At 40.7% G+C, this 14,580-nt stretch overlaps 1 protein-coding gene and 1 non-coding gene across 6 annotated transcripts in view; both read right to left on the bottom strand.

Moving 5' to 3' along the window:
* Ppp3cc (protein phosphatase 3 catalytic subunit gamma) overlaps nt 1-14,580 on the bottom strand; it is a 76,381-nt gene that overhangs the window by 18,727 nt on the left and 43,074 nt on the right. For all 5 annotated transcript variants that reach the window (XM_033765480.1, XM_033765479.1, XM_033765478.1 and 2 more), the window contains 4 exons: nt 11,477-11,622; nt 9,589-9,728; nt 1,258-1,335; nt 1,070-1,164 (listed from right to left, as the gene is read on the bottom strand). In XM_033765480.1, the coding sequence (XP_033621371.1) occupies nt 1,070-1,164; nt 1,258-1,335; nt 9,589-9,728; nt 11,477-11,622 (459 nt within the window). The remainder of the gene's footprint in view (nt 1-1,069; nt 1,165-1,257; nt 1,336-9,588; nt 9,729-11,476; nt 11,623-14,580) is intronic.
* Nucleotides 13,499-13,694, bottom strand: LOC117286796. The gene has a single exon (XR_004517910.1). It is a non-coding gene; the product is annotated as a U2 spliceosomal RNA (small nuclear RNA).

Raw genomic sequence — 14,580 nt, 5'->3', positions numbered from 1 at the left:
AATGGAATACAGATATGAAGTTTTTGTAGGACCACTGCCCTGGAAAGAAAAAAAAAACTTACGAACTATGAATCATAAAAGTTTAAAATCTGATAAGACTTTAGCAAGATAAAGTCTTAGAAGCGGAGTTTCTGAAATAAAAGACATGTGTGTATCCTTCTTTTTAATATAGGAAACAAGTTTAGAAAGATTATGTGACTTAGCCAAAGTCACACTTAGTTTCTAGCAGGGTTTGGACTAAAATAAAGACTTTTTTTCCTGACTGTTCGCTATTCATTCACTCAACCATACTGTGTGTCAGGAAGAACAAGAACAGCTTAATAAGTTACAAACATCAAACAACACATGATACATTTTTGAGGTACAATTAAACAAATTCTCCAAAACCAGTAATTTATGCTAAACATATTAACATGACCTTGAAATGTTTTTGTTTTTGGTACCAGGGATGGAACTCGGGCCCCTGCACTTGTGAGGCGGGCACTGGAACCACTGAGCTAAATCTCCAGCCTGACCTTGAAGTTTTTTACTCTGCTTAAACTTTTGACTCAGTAGTACAAACCCGTAGAATCATTATTGGTATTCACAAAGGACCCCAATCTTCTTATGAGATGAAGACCAAGCAGCAGCACAAACTTTAAATTTCTTGGCCTTTGTTTCAATTAAAATCTCTTTTCTTCTTCTTCTTCTTTTTTTTTTTTTTTTGCTACTGGGGATTGAACTCAGGTCCTTGCACTTGCAAGGCAGGCCACCAAACCCTGAGCTAAATCCCTGGCCTTCTTTTCTTCTTTTTTGTGGTAGAGACATTGGTGCTGGAGATTGAATCCAGGGACTTGCATATTCTAAGCACATGCTTTATCAGGGAGCTTTACCTCCTGCCTGAGATCTTTTTATATAAAAATAACTACTGGAGGGTATAACTCCATGGTAGAATATATGCTTAGCAAGGGCAAGGCCATGGATTCAATCCCCAGCACCAAAAAAATAATACACACACACACACACACAATTGAACTATGATTCACATTTACTCACAAAGTCAAACTCAAATATTGATGGACTCCTTTACCTTTATTGTTATAGACATCTAGGTAATTAGGGGCAGAGAAAATTGTAATAAGTGATGGAAAGCCGGTGGTCTGGCTCTTCCGGTACATTCGATACCTGGAAGAGAGATGATAGCCTGTCTGTCTTGATATTAAAGGTAAAAAATATCTGTTGTAATATCTGGTCTATTATAGTTTTAATGCAACTTACCCAGCATCTTGGGCTTCATGGGCTCTGATTATTGATAATAAATTGTTGTTCTGTAAAAATTCACAAACTGCAGGATAACTGAAAATTAGAAAACATAAGTTCAGAATTAAAACAATTATTTTTTAATAGGAGGAAAGGAAAAGCCAAAATTGACTGTTCAGTTTCAAGATTATAAGTATTATACACAGCTGAAATTAGTAATGTGACTATTTTTCATTTCACTAATACAAGCCACATGTCATAAATGAAGGTAACAGACAACCCTGGAATAGAGACAGCCCCCTACCTCTTAATTTCTTTTGTGACTCATAGCAATAATGATACAATATTGGAACTTTTCTTGGCATCTTGATGTAAAAAAATACCACACCAGCATGCATGTGCATGTACCCATGTATGTATTTATTCAGTCATGCTATAAACAGAATATATAATTTTCTTCAGCCATCAAATTATGAAGCTGTTAGAAAAGCAAAAGAACCCACTATAGCTTTACATGTACTATCCACGGCAAGATGATCTTACACAAGGTGACTGCAGGAGTGGATGTGAACAGCGTCCTTGTGAAAGGTGTGACATCTGCACACAGGCCTAAAATATTCTCAGTACCATTACCTTTCTGAATGACAGATATCTGGTAGCAAGAACACGATAATATAAAATTAAACTGGAATCATCCAGGCGTTATTTAGTTTATTTAAAAAATATTTTTTCTCCTTATGCTCATTAGAAAAACATTACTTCTATTTATTTTTTTCTTTTATTGAGTTTACTGGTACATTTTAGGTACACAGTACAGTTACATTCATCATTGGGATCTTGTACCTTTACATGACAGGTCTTGGTTCTCATTTTTTCCCTTATCCCTGCTCCCCTCCCTTCATCCCCTCTTCCCCTCCCCATTTACAAACACTTTATTTCCATTTTTTCATCTTGTCGTATTTTTTCCCTTATTACCTTTCCCCTACGCTTCCCACTTTTCCTACACCTTTAGCCCTTTTCTTCCCATTTCACAATGTCTGTTATCTCATTAGGATCTTATGTACTGTTATAGTTTATTCACACCAGAGAAACTATTCGGTATTTACACATGTGTGACTTATTTATTTCACTTAAAAATTTACTTTTAAAATAGATCATGGGTGGCATCACCAAGATAGCAGAAGAGAAAGTCCCCAGCCCTTCTCCTGACACAGAAATAACAGACTGGCAGCCACTCACAGACTAAGTGTTGCTGTAAGGCCCTCAGTATTGAGGTCAGAGGTTGTGAAGTTTTGGTGGAGGCCAAGCCTAAGGAGGGCCAGAGAGAAAAGGTGGCCTTCCTGCCTGGAACCCATGCAGGTGAAGAAGCAGCCTGGCCTTCTGTGGACTTGTGCCACTCATCTGCAGCCATGGCAGCAGCCCCATCTGCCTAGGGGCCTGGAAGGAGCTATGACCACTGTGACACTGATAGCAGACTTGCCGGTCAAACCCAATGGGAGAACCAGAACAGGCCCATGGCCAAGCTCCCGCCTCACTCTACGGTGGCCTAGAGGTAGTCCTCGTCCTAGCGTTTTAGAGACCTGGACAGAACCACACCTGTCCATGCTCCAGGGCTGCTTATTGGACCCTAAGGCAGACCTACACAAGCCTTGTGACCTTGCTTAAGACTCATTCTATTGAGTTCCAGAGGCACTCGTGTCCACCGAGGCCCGAGAGGTGACACTCCTGTCCAATCTACCAACTGCTATAAGCTGAATACAGACCCACCAACTGTGGATCCTGTGGTAGCCCTGAGACTCAGCTCCAGTCCAGCCATGATCCCAGAGTAGCTCCATAAGTCCAGGGACCCAGCAGAAGGTATTTACCTGACAAAACAAATCTGTACAAACGACAGGAGGTGTCTGCTCCTTCCAGCGCGCAGACACCAGTGTACATCCACATGGATTATGGAGCATTAGGTTAACATGATACCACCAAAGAAAGCTAGCAGAGCTCCAGCAACTGACCCTAAGGAAATGGAGATGCACCAAATGCATAGCAAGGAATGCAAATCCATCATTTCAAAGAAGGTCTAGGAGCTACAAGAGAATATAGACAATCCATATGAAATCAGGAAAACCAGGCAGGGGCAAACCGAGATGTTTAATAGAGAGACAGAAAAAAGGATAGGGGTATAGTTCAGTGGTACAGCATGTGCTTAGAATGCCTAAGGCCCTGGGTCAATCCCCAACCTTGAGTGAGTAAACAACCAGGAAAAGATTAGAAATCCTACAAAAGAACCAAACAGAAATCCTGAGATGAAGAATACAATGACTGAACTAAAAAAACCCAATAAAATGCTCCAGCAGCAGACTCAGTTGTGCTGAAGAAAAGAATTACTGTACTCAAAGATAACTCATTTGAAATTATCTAGACAGAGGAAAAACAACAACAACAAAAGAAAGAATAAGAGTGTCAAAAGTATATGGAACTTATGGGACAGCATTAAGCAAAATAATATGTGCACAGGAATTCAAGAAGGAGAATTAAGAAAAGGGGCAGAGATTTCATTTAAAGAAATGGCAGCCGAGAATTCCCCAAATCTAGGGAGGGAAATGACCACCTCAATTCATAAAGCCCAAAAGTCTCCAAATAAGTTAAACCAAAGAAGTCTAAACTGAGATGCATTATAAACAGTCAAAAGTTAAAAGCAGAGAGATTTTGAAAGCAGATAAAGAAATGTAGCCTTCCCATAGGAACTTTCTGGTCACAAGGGAATTTTCATAGACTGTCAGTAAATTTCTGAGCAGAAACTTTGCAGGCCAGGAGAGAAGAGGACAATATATATATATATATATACATACACACACACAAACACACACACACATACATGGATATACGCACACATATACATACATACATGGAGAGAGAGGAAGAGGAAGAGAGAGAGAGGGAGGGACGGGGAAGGAGAGAGAGGAGAAGGAGGAGAAAGAGGAAGAATGGGGAGGGGAGGGAGGAGGGGGAGAGGCAGATACAGGAAAAAGAGGAGGAGGGGCTGGGCGTGGTGGCTCACGCCTGTAATCCCAGCACTTGGAAGGCTGAGGCAGGAGGATCGCTGTGAGTTTGAGACCAGCCTTGGCTACACAGTGAGTTCCAGGTCAGTCTCAACTACATAGTGAGACCCTGTCTCAAAAAAAAACAAAACAAACAATAAATAAATAAATAAAAGAGGAGGAGGAAGAGGAGGAAGGAAGGGAGGGAAAAGTAAAGATGGAAAAAAAAAGACGGAAAAGGAAAGAAGGAAGGAAGGAAGGAAGGGCAGGTTGCCCTGCCAACCAAAATCATAAGGATTTTACCCAGCAAAACGTCATTTGACAATTAAGTAAAAGTGGGCTGTGGGGGCGCAGGCCTGTAATGCCAGCAGTCTGAGAGGCGGAGGCAGGAGGATTACAAATTTGAGTTCAACCTGGACAACTTAGTAACTTAGGGAGATCCTATTTCAAAGATTAAAATAAATTAATTAATTAAATAAAGAGCTGGAGATGCAGGTCAGTACAAAGGCCTTGGCTTAATCCTCAGTATCATAAAAAGATAAAAAGACTGGTAAGACTTTCCTAGACAACACAAATCGGAAAGAGTTTATTACCATTAGACCTTCCTTATAAGGCCTGCTGAAGAAAGTTCAAATCAAAATGAAAGAGGCTGAACAACATGAAAACATGAAGGTATAGAGTTTATGTATGCAACTGCAGTTAAATTCTCAGCGAGAGGTGGACTGTCAGAACTATATGTTTGACACGAATCTCATGGTTGAGAAAAGAAAAGGTCAGTGTAGATACACAAAGATAACGAACCAAGACACGTTAGCACACACACATAAAATCATCAAAGCACAGACAGTCATGAGAGTAAGAAACAGAAGAACCATAAAAAAGATAAAAAATAACACCAACACGGCAACTTCACCTGTCCCTACTCACTTCATCTCCTCAGTGGAAACACAGAATGACTGGGTGATAACAGCCGAGACCCAGCTATCTGCTGTCTGTAAGAGAACCGCTTTAGAGTTAAGGATATACGTGAGCCAAAAGCAAAGCAATGGACAAAGATATTTCGTGCCTATGGTTATCAAAATAACACAGGAGTGGCTACTCTTATATCAGGCAAAGTAGAATTTAAGTCCAAGAAAACCCTACAAATAATTTTTTTTAAAAGCGCCAAGGACCTGAACAGACACTTCAACAACAACCACAAAAATACGGATGGCAAACAGGTTTATGAAAAACCGCCCATCACTAATCACCAGGAAAATACAAATCAAAACTACAGTGACGTATTTCCACACACCTGTCAGAATGGTTATTATCCAAAGAACTAAAAGTACTGGTAAGGGCGTTTTAGAAAATGAAACCCTTGGTACAGTATTGGTGGAGAAATAAATGAGTACAGCCATTATGGAAAACAGGTGGAAACTCCTTAAAAATTTAAAAACAGAAGCATCACAGGATCCAACCACCCTACTTCTGGGTATGTTTCCAAAGGAAATTAAATCAGTAGCTGAGTAACATGCCCTCCCATGTTCGTCAAAGCATCGTTCACAATGGCCAGAATATGGGAACGAGCGAAGTACGTGTATGTGTATATGTGTATAAAATTTAAACTTAGAAAAGTGAAGTTCTGCCATCTGTGGTACATGGGTGAATCTGAAAAATACAGGTAATGAAATAAGCCAGATAAAAAACAAACACCGCGGGCCGCGGATGTAGCTCAGTGGTTTCACCGCCTGCCTCACAAGGACCTGAGTTCAATCCCCGGCACCAAAAACAAAAAACCAACTACTGCATGTGACCTCACTTATATGTAGAATCTAAATTCACTGCAAGAATAGAATTAGAATGATGGTTGCCAGAGGGCTAGGAGTTGGGGAAATGGGGAGATGTTCGAGTACAAAATAGGGTGGAGGGGAGCCGGGGATTTAGCTCAGTGGTGCTGCCGCCTGCCGCGTGAGCACAAGGACAAGAAAAAAAAAAGGGTGGAGGCTATAGTTCAGTGGTAGAGTACATACTTAGCATGGTGACTACAATTAAAGATACTGTACTGGGTACTTGAACTTTGGCAAGGGGTTAGAATCCAAGTGTTCCCACCACATACATACAAAAAAGGCAACTATGTAAGGCAATAGAAACATCCATTAGGTGGGCTGACTGCTGGTGGTCATCTCACAATGCATATGTGTATCAAGATATCTAGCTGTACACCCCAAATACATACTTTTTATTGGCCAATGATACCTCAGTAAAGCTAAATATAAATAAATGATGATATACTCACAAGATATAACATTTAAACATTAAATTTAAAGAGTAAATAGCAAAATAGCTCCCTTCTATTCTGATCTTCCAGCTACCCTGAAAGCCAGCCAGCCACCAGTGTCTCCGCTATCTTTTATCATTCACCTCCCTGCTTATCAGGGATCAAACTCAGGACCCTGTGCTTATGAGGCAGGCATGGCACCACTGAGCTAAATCCCCAGTCCCCCTGATTTCTTGAGTATTCATTCCTTCAAGGATAATCTATCCGGGGCCGGGGATTTAGCTCAGTGGTTCTGCCACCTTCCTTGTAAGCACCAGGTCCTGAGTTCGATTGCTGGTACCAAAAAAAAAAACAAAGATAATCTATCCAATTCCAAGCAATTACATATGCATACCTCCTTTTTCCTTTTTTTGAAATGTTAGCATATTGTAAACATAATTCTGTACCATCTTTTTTTCACTTTTATTAGCGATTATTTCATAACAGTAAATGAACAGCTTTTCTTTCTTGCTTTGAAAAAATAGCCTAATAGATCAATATCTGAATCTGTTACAAATAACTTGCCTTCTATCAAACACTGTGGTTATTTTCAATCTTACTATAAATAATACAAGAGGAATAAACATTTCACACATTTGCAGTAGAATGCTCATTATTCCAGTAACAAGTGTTCTATCACATTGCTTCAAAAGTGAATTAGAGAAGAATAAAACATTATTCCTAGGGGAAATATAGGGTTAATGTCCTATAAACCTTTGGTCATAACATTTTCACTGACTAATACAAAACCTTATTTCAGAAGTGAGCTTTGCCCCATTCCCCAAACACTGGGGACTGAACTCATGACCTTTATGCTGAGCTATATACTGAGCCCCCTACCCCTTTTTTTTTTTTTTTGGTTTTTTGATACAGGGTCTCACTATGTAGTTGAGACTGACCTGTAACTCACTGGTCTCCAATTCACAGTGAACCTCCTGTCTCAGCCTCCCGAGTGCTGGGATTACAGGCGTGCACCACCATGCCTAGCCCCAGCCCTTTTATTCTTTATGAGTAGGAAAAATTTATTGAGAGAAAGAAAGCTTCTATCTAAGAGAAGACAGAGGGGGACTGGAAAGTGGGCTGCCCGCCCACCCCACTTTTCAAAGATACAGCCAAGCCATGTGGTAAGGCTGGTACAAAGTGGGACAAAAACTGTAAGAACCAATGGAAAATTACAAGGTGGGCATGGGGTGGGGCAAAACCATGACCAACCAATAAGGTTACAAGTACAATCACCCAGGTAATACTGATGAATGGGAGTCAAATGGGGGAGCAGCTCATGTAGCAAGCATACTAGGATTCTTTTTCCTTTTGGAGAGAGGGTTTGCTATAAGTTGCCTAGTTTGATGGGCCCAAACATGTAATCCTCCTGCCTTGGCCTCTCAAAATGCTGGGATTACAGGCATGTGCCACCATGTGTGTTTTATAAAGACACTTTACTTAAATATATCGCTGATTCATAGACACTAAATGCATGGTCAACATCACAGTTCATGACTAAGATTATCTAACATACGCAAATTTTCTATGCAAGGCGCAGTGCAGCCTCCTTGTGCTTGGAAACAGTGGACAGCACTCCCACACTATTGTGTGCCACTTAAAACAGCAAAATCCTAACAAAAGCACAAAGCCATGGAAAATGCTGCACTATAGAGGCAGCAAAAAGAATACAGGTACTTGTTTACAGTATGATGGCTGAAACAAGAAGACAGAGGACTACACAGTTAACCTAGTGGGGAATGCGTGTATGGAACAAATCAATTTTTTTGTTCCTACATACAGCACATGGCCATGAAAGATTATGAAAGATGCATGATGATTTGGGGGTTACAAATATTTTAGTGAGTACAGGAATTTAAAAATATGGAATCTGCAAATGCTAAACTTCTTCTGTATATCCACAAGATTAAACCTTTGAAATAGAATTTCTGGATCAAGGCTCATTTATAATTCAGAGATTGCCAAGTTTACCTCTATAGAAATTATAACAATTTACATTCTACCAACAATAAAAACTATGTTCCTAAAAATAAAAAAAATGATAAAAGTTAAATGTTTTCACCATATAAGTCACTTAAAAGGCTGGTAGTAAAGAATGCAAAAAGGTCACTTACAAAAATGCTAAAATGGAGGCTGTGTGTTTATTTCATTTAATTAATGTGCTATTTTAGCTAATTAACAGATTTTTAGGGGAGAATATACATGTTTCCTTTCTTTCCTTCTTTTTGGTTTTTTGAGACAGGGTCTTACTATGTAATTGAGACTGACCTGGAACTCACTATGTAGCTCAGGCTGGTCTCGAACTCACAGTGATCCTCCTGCCTCAGCCTCCCGAGTGCTGGGATTACAGGCATGTGCCACCTCACTCGGCTATACATGTTTTCTCTGTCACACACAATAATTGATATTTCAAACTTCTCTATCTCTCTGTTGTCAGGGGGCAAACCACAATGAAAGCTTATACACAGAACGCGGGACAGCAGCCAACTTCCAGGAAATGTCCTGGGCTTAGATCACAATGTCCTGTTCTTTTTATAGCGTTGTCTATATAAATGGTTACAAAAGCTGGGACCTTTTTAAACATAACAGGATTCCCCTGTCTCAGGCCTACTGAATCAGAACATTTGGGGAAAGAGCCAAGATGTCTTTTTTTTTTTTTTTTAATGAAAAAAATATAAATGATGTCTAGATCATTTGCAGTCAGACAGCACTGAAGCACTGAAAGATGTCCAACTACATTTGGTATATTACACTTTCAGGGAATAATATCCATGAAATATAAAACAAACAAATAAAACATTTTTGTCTTCTATCCAAAATTAAACAGAAGCACCGAAACTACATGTTTGAGATATAAAGTGCTTAAAAATAATTTGACTTTTAATTGTATCACAGATTTTTCCCCCCGAGTACCAGGGATAGAACTCAGAGACTTGTGCTTGCCAGGCAGGCATGGTGTCACTGAACTATATCCCCAGCCCCCTCCCCTTTTGTAATTTTCTACTTTGATTAGCTTACCTGAAAAAATAAGAGCACCCTCGGACAGTATTGTGGGTGTAGTTCTCCAAGGTCTTTTCGCTGCCATAATCCTCCGAGGGATCAGACCAAAGCAGGTCACACACTGGCCCAAAGGCTGGAGGTTCAGTAAACCTGTCTAACTGGAAGACATGATCAGGAAAACAAAAGGGCTCTTAGAAGCAGTTAGGTCAAAACCCCTTTCCCCCTGTAGCAATGCATTGGGAGAAAACATAGTAAGCCCTCAAAGGGCTTTCCTGCAAAAAATGAACATTTGAACAATTTGGATACACAACGTTTATTATTTCCTGCAGCAAAAGTTCATAGAAATTCTGTCACTTAGTTATACCATTGAAAGGACTTCGCTTCCTTGGGCTGGGGGTATGTGTGGGGCTCAGTGTACATGCTTGCCTAGCACACACAGGCCCTGGGTTTGATTCTTAGCACCTTAAGAAGAAAGGAAGGTGGAAAAGGACATCCTCCCACTCCAATCTAAAAGCAGTGCTCATTCAATCTGAATGTGAAATCAGTCACTAGAGGGACACTATTTCAGGAAAACTATGAGAGGTAATTTCTCTCGCCTGTGGGGACCAATGTTACCAGGAGAGCAGGATGGTTTTACAATGCTTTTGTTCACTGCTTACTTTATTCCAATGGACAGCTATTTAAAAGAATGCTAGCTTAATTTTGTACAGGATTTTCATTTTTTCCATTCTATGCAGTACAGGCATTTTAGTAGCAATTATTAACTTAGGTTTTTCGTCACTACTGCTTTAGTTACAAGCACAAAGATGAAAAGAATACAAGTAACTAGAATAGCTCAGGGCCAAGAAGAGGGCTTCTGCTAAGTGAAAGAGGAGCTATTTATTAATACAATTGAGAATTATGAAATCCAAAATTTGCTGTATAAAAGCGAAAGACTAGTTATCGAAGACAGTAAGGCAACAGAAAAGCCAGTGCATACAGGTTCACACCCTTACGCTTGGAAGACTGTCTTTATTTTTGTTTTTTTGAGCCAGGGCCTCACTATGTAATTCAGGCTGGCCTTGAACTCATGCTGATCCTCCTGCCTCAGCTTCCTGAGTGAGGGGTTGTAGGCCTGCACCACCACACTGACTTACTTAAACTCAGAGAAAATAGTTTTATGAACACATAAATCTTTAGTTTTAGTAACTACATCAGAGAACTAAGGTAGAGAAGAAGGTCATGCAGAACAAAGGTTGGTCCTCTTTTTTCAATGAAGATAAAGTCTTTGAAATAATCACCATGTAAGGCAAGTGCAACAGTTAAACTTTATCATCTAAAATGTCAAAGTCAATGAACTTCAGAGCTGGCAGAGTCCTCATACCATCCCTTCCAACTTTCTCATTTCACAAAGAAAACGTTCTAGGAAGTCAAGTGATCTCGTCGAGGATTAAGATTAGAGCCCTGGTTTTGTTCCTTCCATATTCTGACATAATTTAAAGTTTCAAATCAGGCAAGAAGGTACATGAGTGTAATCTCAGCTACTCAGGAGGCTAAGGAGAAAAAGGGGATCCTGGCAGGGTCAGTGAGACGCTGTCAAAATAAAAGGATCGCAGACAAGGTCAAGTGGTAGCGTACGCCCAAGTTCAATCCCGGGTGCAGGTGCTGGTGGCAGAATAACGGTTCACAGCTACAGCATAAGGATTTTATGCTTCTACTGGTAAAGGCACAGAATTCATTTTAAAACTGAAAGAAAATTCCTGGCAGACTTGTATCAGTGTAAACTGTATCTTGCAACAATGAGACCATCGGTAATTTCTGTTTCCTGACTTTTGATAATCTGTATTTTAAAAATTTTAGCTTAATATACAGCTATTGGCTGTGATAAGAAAATGACATTTTGAAATAGATCTACGAGATTACTTACTTTTCTAATGTCATCTAAACAAGTGATTTCAGGTGACATTCCTCCATGTACACAGAGAAACTGCTGGTTTAAGAGGGCAGCAAGAGGAAGACAGTCAAATGTGTCCATACATGCCTCATATACCCGCTCCGAATATTTGATTAGACCTACCAAAAACAGGAAAAAGTTGAGGGAAAAAAGCTATAATATATGAAAAAGGCTATAACCCAGAAGAGTATGAAGCTATTTCAAAGTTATTTATTTATTTCAGGCGAATTTGAAAGCACAATCATCTTTGTAAAGATATTTTTGAAAAGTTATAAAGGTTAAACAAACCTCTCCCTCTCTAAAGACAAGTATGACTTTGGATTAACTTTCCAGCTTTGTTGCCCCGCAAATCTGGAAGGTGACTGTCAGCTGTCTCATCAGGCAACAATGCTTATGGTAAAAATTACCCCCTCACCTGGCAAGAGACTGTATCTTTGGGCTCCTTTGAGGACAGTGACTCATAAGTCAGGATGTCCCTTTTGGGACTCTGGAAGCTCTGCCAATAAAGCTTTTACAGGAGCTATTGGCACTTGTGATATATGGGCCTCTAAGTCAGAGTGGTTCCCTGCCCTGCCCAGGGTGGATACTGCTTCAGTACCCCTGACCTGTGACTTGGGAAGGGAAACAGAGCAAAAAGCTGTACACACCCTCACAAGGACTACACCACTGAAAAGCAAGACCTATATCCTTCAAAGCAGATAGAGATAGGTGTGGTCTAGGGTAGTCCTGTGAGTCCAAGTATCTCACCTAGTCTTAAAACATTCCTTGAAGGTGATAAACATATTTAATTTGAAACTGGAGATTTAAGAGACATCAATAAAATAATAATAATCTTTTTGCTCATGATTTTAAAATTCTATAAATAAACTCTGTCCTGACTCAATTTTATACAAAAATGTTCGGCTTAATGAATTGTAGTTTGATGTAGTTGTCAAGTTGGGGTTACAGAACAAGGAAACACTGCAGCGGGCAGAAGATGAGGGCTCTACAATTCTCCAAGAACGAAGGGCCAGGAAATAATAGGTGGGAAACTGGAAGGTGGGCTTTCACTAAAAGAGAAAAGGAACGTTTTCTCTCCTCGGATGCTGCTCTCGGATGTCACGAGTGTGTCGTAGCGCCCGTGCGCTGAAAGGCTAGGCTCCAGGGAGGGGACACCAGGAGGTGGAGCCCAGGGGGAAGCCCGCGTGGGTTGCCTCGGAAGGAATGAATGCCATTCTCCCAGACTCTGGCTAGTGAAGGTTAGGGGGTGTTATGAAAAGAACAGGGGCCAGGAATTTAGCTCAGTGGTTCCAGTGCCTGCCTTGCAAGAGCAAGGGCCCGAGTTCAATCCCCGGTACCCGCTCCCCACCCCCACCCCCCGCCGCCAAAAAAGAACAAGACTGGCCCTTCCACCCTCCGACTCTGTCTCACCAGGTGATCTATCTTTAGCAAGTGCTCCCACTATGATGGCATCGGCTACGAGGTTCTCACCAATGCAGAGCTAATGCTGGCCCCTGCCCTTGAACCTCCAGAAGTGTGGACTAAGCATACCTCTTTTCTTTACAAAGTATCCACTCTTGATGGGTGTGGTAGCTCATGCCTGTAATCCTAGCAGCAGGAGGCTGAGGCAGGAGGATGCCTGAATTCAAGGCCAGCATGGGCTACATAGTGAGACATTGTCTCAAAAAAAAGAGTACCCACCCTCAAGTGCTTACAGCCTACTGTAACCCCACACTCGAGTATTTTGCTATAGTAACTGAAAACAGATTATATACTTTACACTTGGTTTTCAAAGTCAATGTGTGTCTGAGGGTGAGTGTTGGCAAAGGTAGCCGGAAGTCCTACAGTCAGGTAGCGCTAGGTACCGTGAGCTCTTCTGCTTCCAAGATAAGATGGCCTACAGTCCAGGAGAATAGAGCTGCATCTACTGAATAGGATTATCCCGATGGTAACGATTTCTGCATTTGTTTCCTTTTTTAAATCTCCAAGATTTTCTTTTATTCATTTTGAACACTGGATTTATGGACTGTTTCTGGGTCTACTCTAACACCAGGTCGATGCATGAAGTGGATGGAGCAAGCTCCTATTCCATCGCCCTGCCCCAGAAGTCCACTTAGTAGATTGTCCTTGGCCAGAGGTCGCATCAGACATTAAGCTGATAAAAACAAATACTGTACTGCCCTTGCTCTTAGTCAAAAGGCCGAGAAGCAGCCCCTCCGAGCTTTTAGAAAAGACATCGCAGTGTCAGAGCCTGGCCTTGGCAAGGAAGAGGGGTCCAGATTTGGACCAGAGTGCAGTACCTGGGTGGTGGGAATCATCAGAGAGGTCCCTAAGGGGAAGTGTAAACGAGGGAGTCACAGTTGAGGTTATGTGATCCCCCACTGTGGGATGTGAAGGGTTTCTCTTTACAGCCAAAACGGAATGATCCCTTTAAGATAAATCCCATAAAACATTTCTATAATGAAGGAAAAATGCATCACAGCCATTAGATCACAAGAATACAAGTTCGAAGTAGCACCAATAATTTAGCATCAAAAATTTTAAACAAAATTCTTTGGAAGCAAGTTGAGAGTCAGCACTATTGCAAGAAACTCCAACCTGGTCTAGCCACTGATCACACGTTTATTTTAATTTTTACTTGATTTCACTTTTTAAAGAGACAGGAGATATATTTAGATGGTCCAAAATTTAAAAGTGACAAAAGGATCTATACTTCCTATCCTCTGTGGGCAAGCAGTGTTAGGTTTCGTGGGTGTCTCTGCAAAGATATTCTAGCACATATATGCAAATGTGTACATCAATTCTCCCCACAGCAGCTTTTGGTTTTCTCCATAAATGGTAACATACATACCTTGCTCTGATCTTGCTTTTAGTACCTATGAACATATTCTGGAGATCAAGCCACATCTTCATATGAAGAATGAAGAGGTTAAGAATATACTACCTTTAAATATGCTACTCTGGCACACTGACTATTTGGGGTTAAAAGAACCTGAAAGACAGCAGGTGAAGAAGATCACTCTGACTTTCATGCTGTTTCTTAATAGCAGGAGATGAAATTCCCATGTTAAAGATGCCCTCCCTATACCAGAAGGAAA

The sequence above is a fragment of the Fukomys damarensis genome, unplaced genomic scaffold (assembly GCF_012274545.1).
Source record: "Fukomys damarensis isolate Sample0158 unplaced genomic scaffold, DMR_v1.0_HiC HiC_scaffold_18, whole genome shotgun sequence".
In the NCBI taxonomy this organism is placed as follows: domain Eukaryota; kingdom Metazoa; phylum Chordata; class Mammalia; order Rodentia; family Bathyergidae; genus Fukomys; species Fukomys damarensis.
This window is presented reverse-complemented; position numbering and strand designations above follow the sequence as displayed.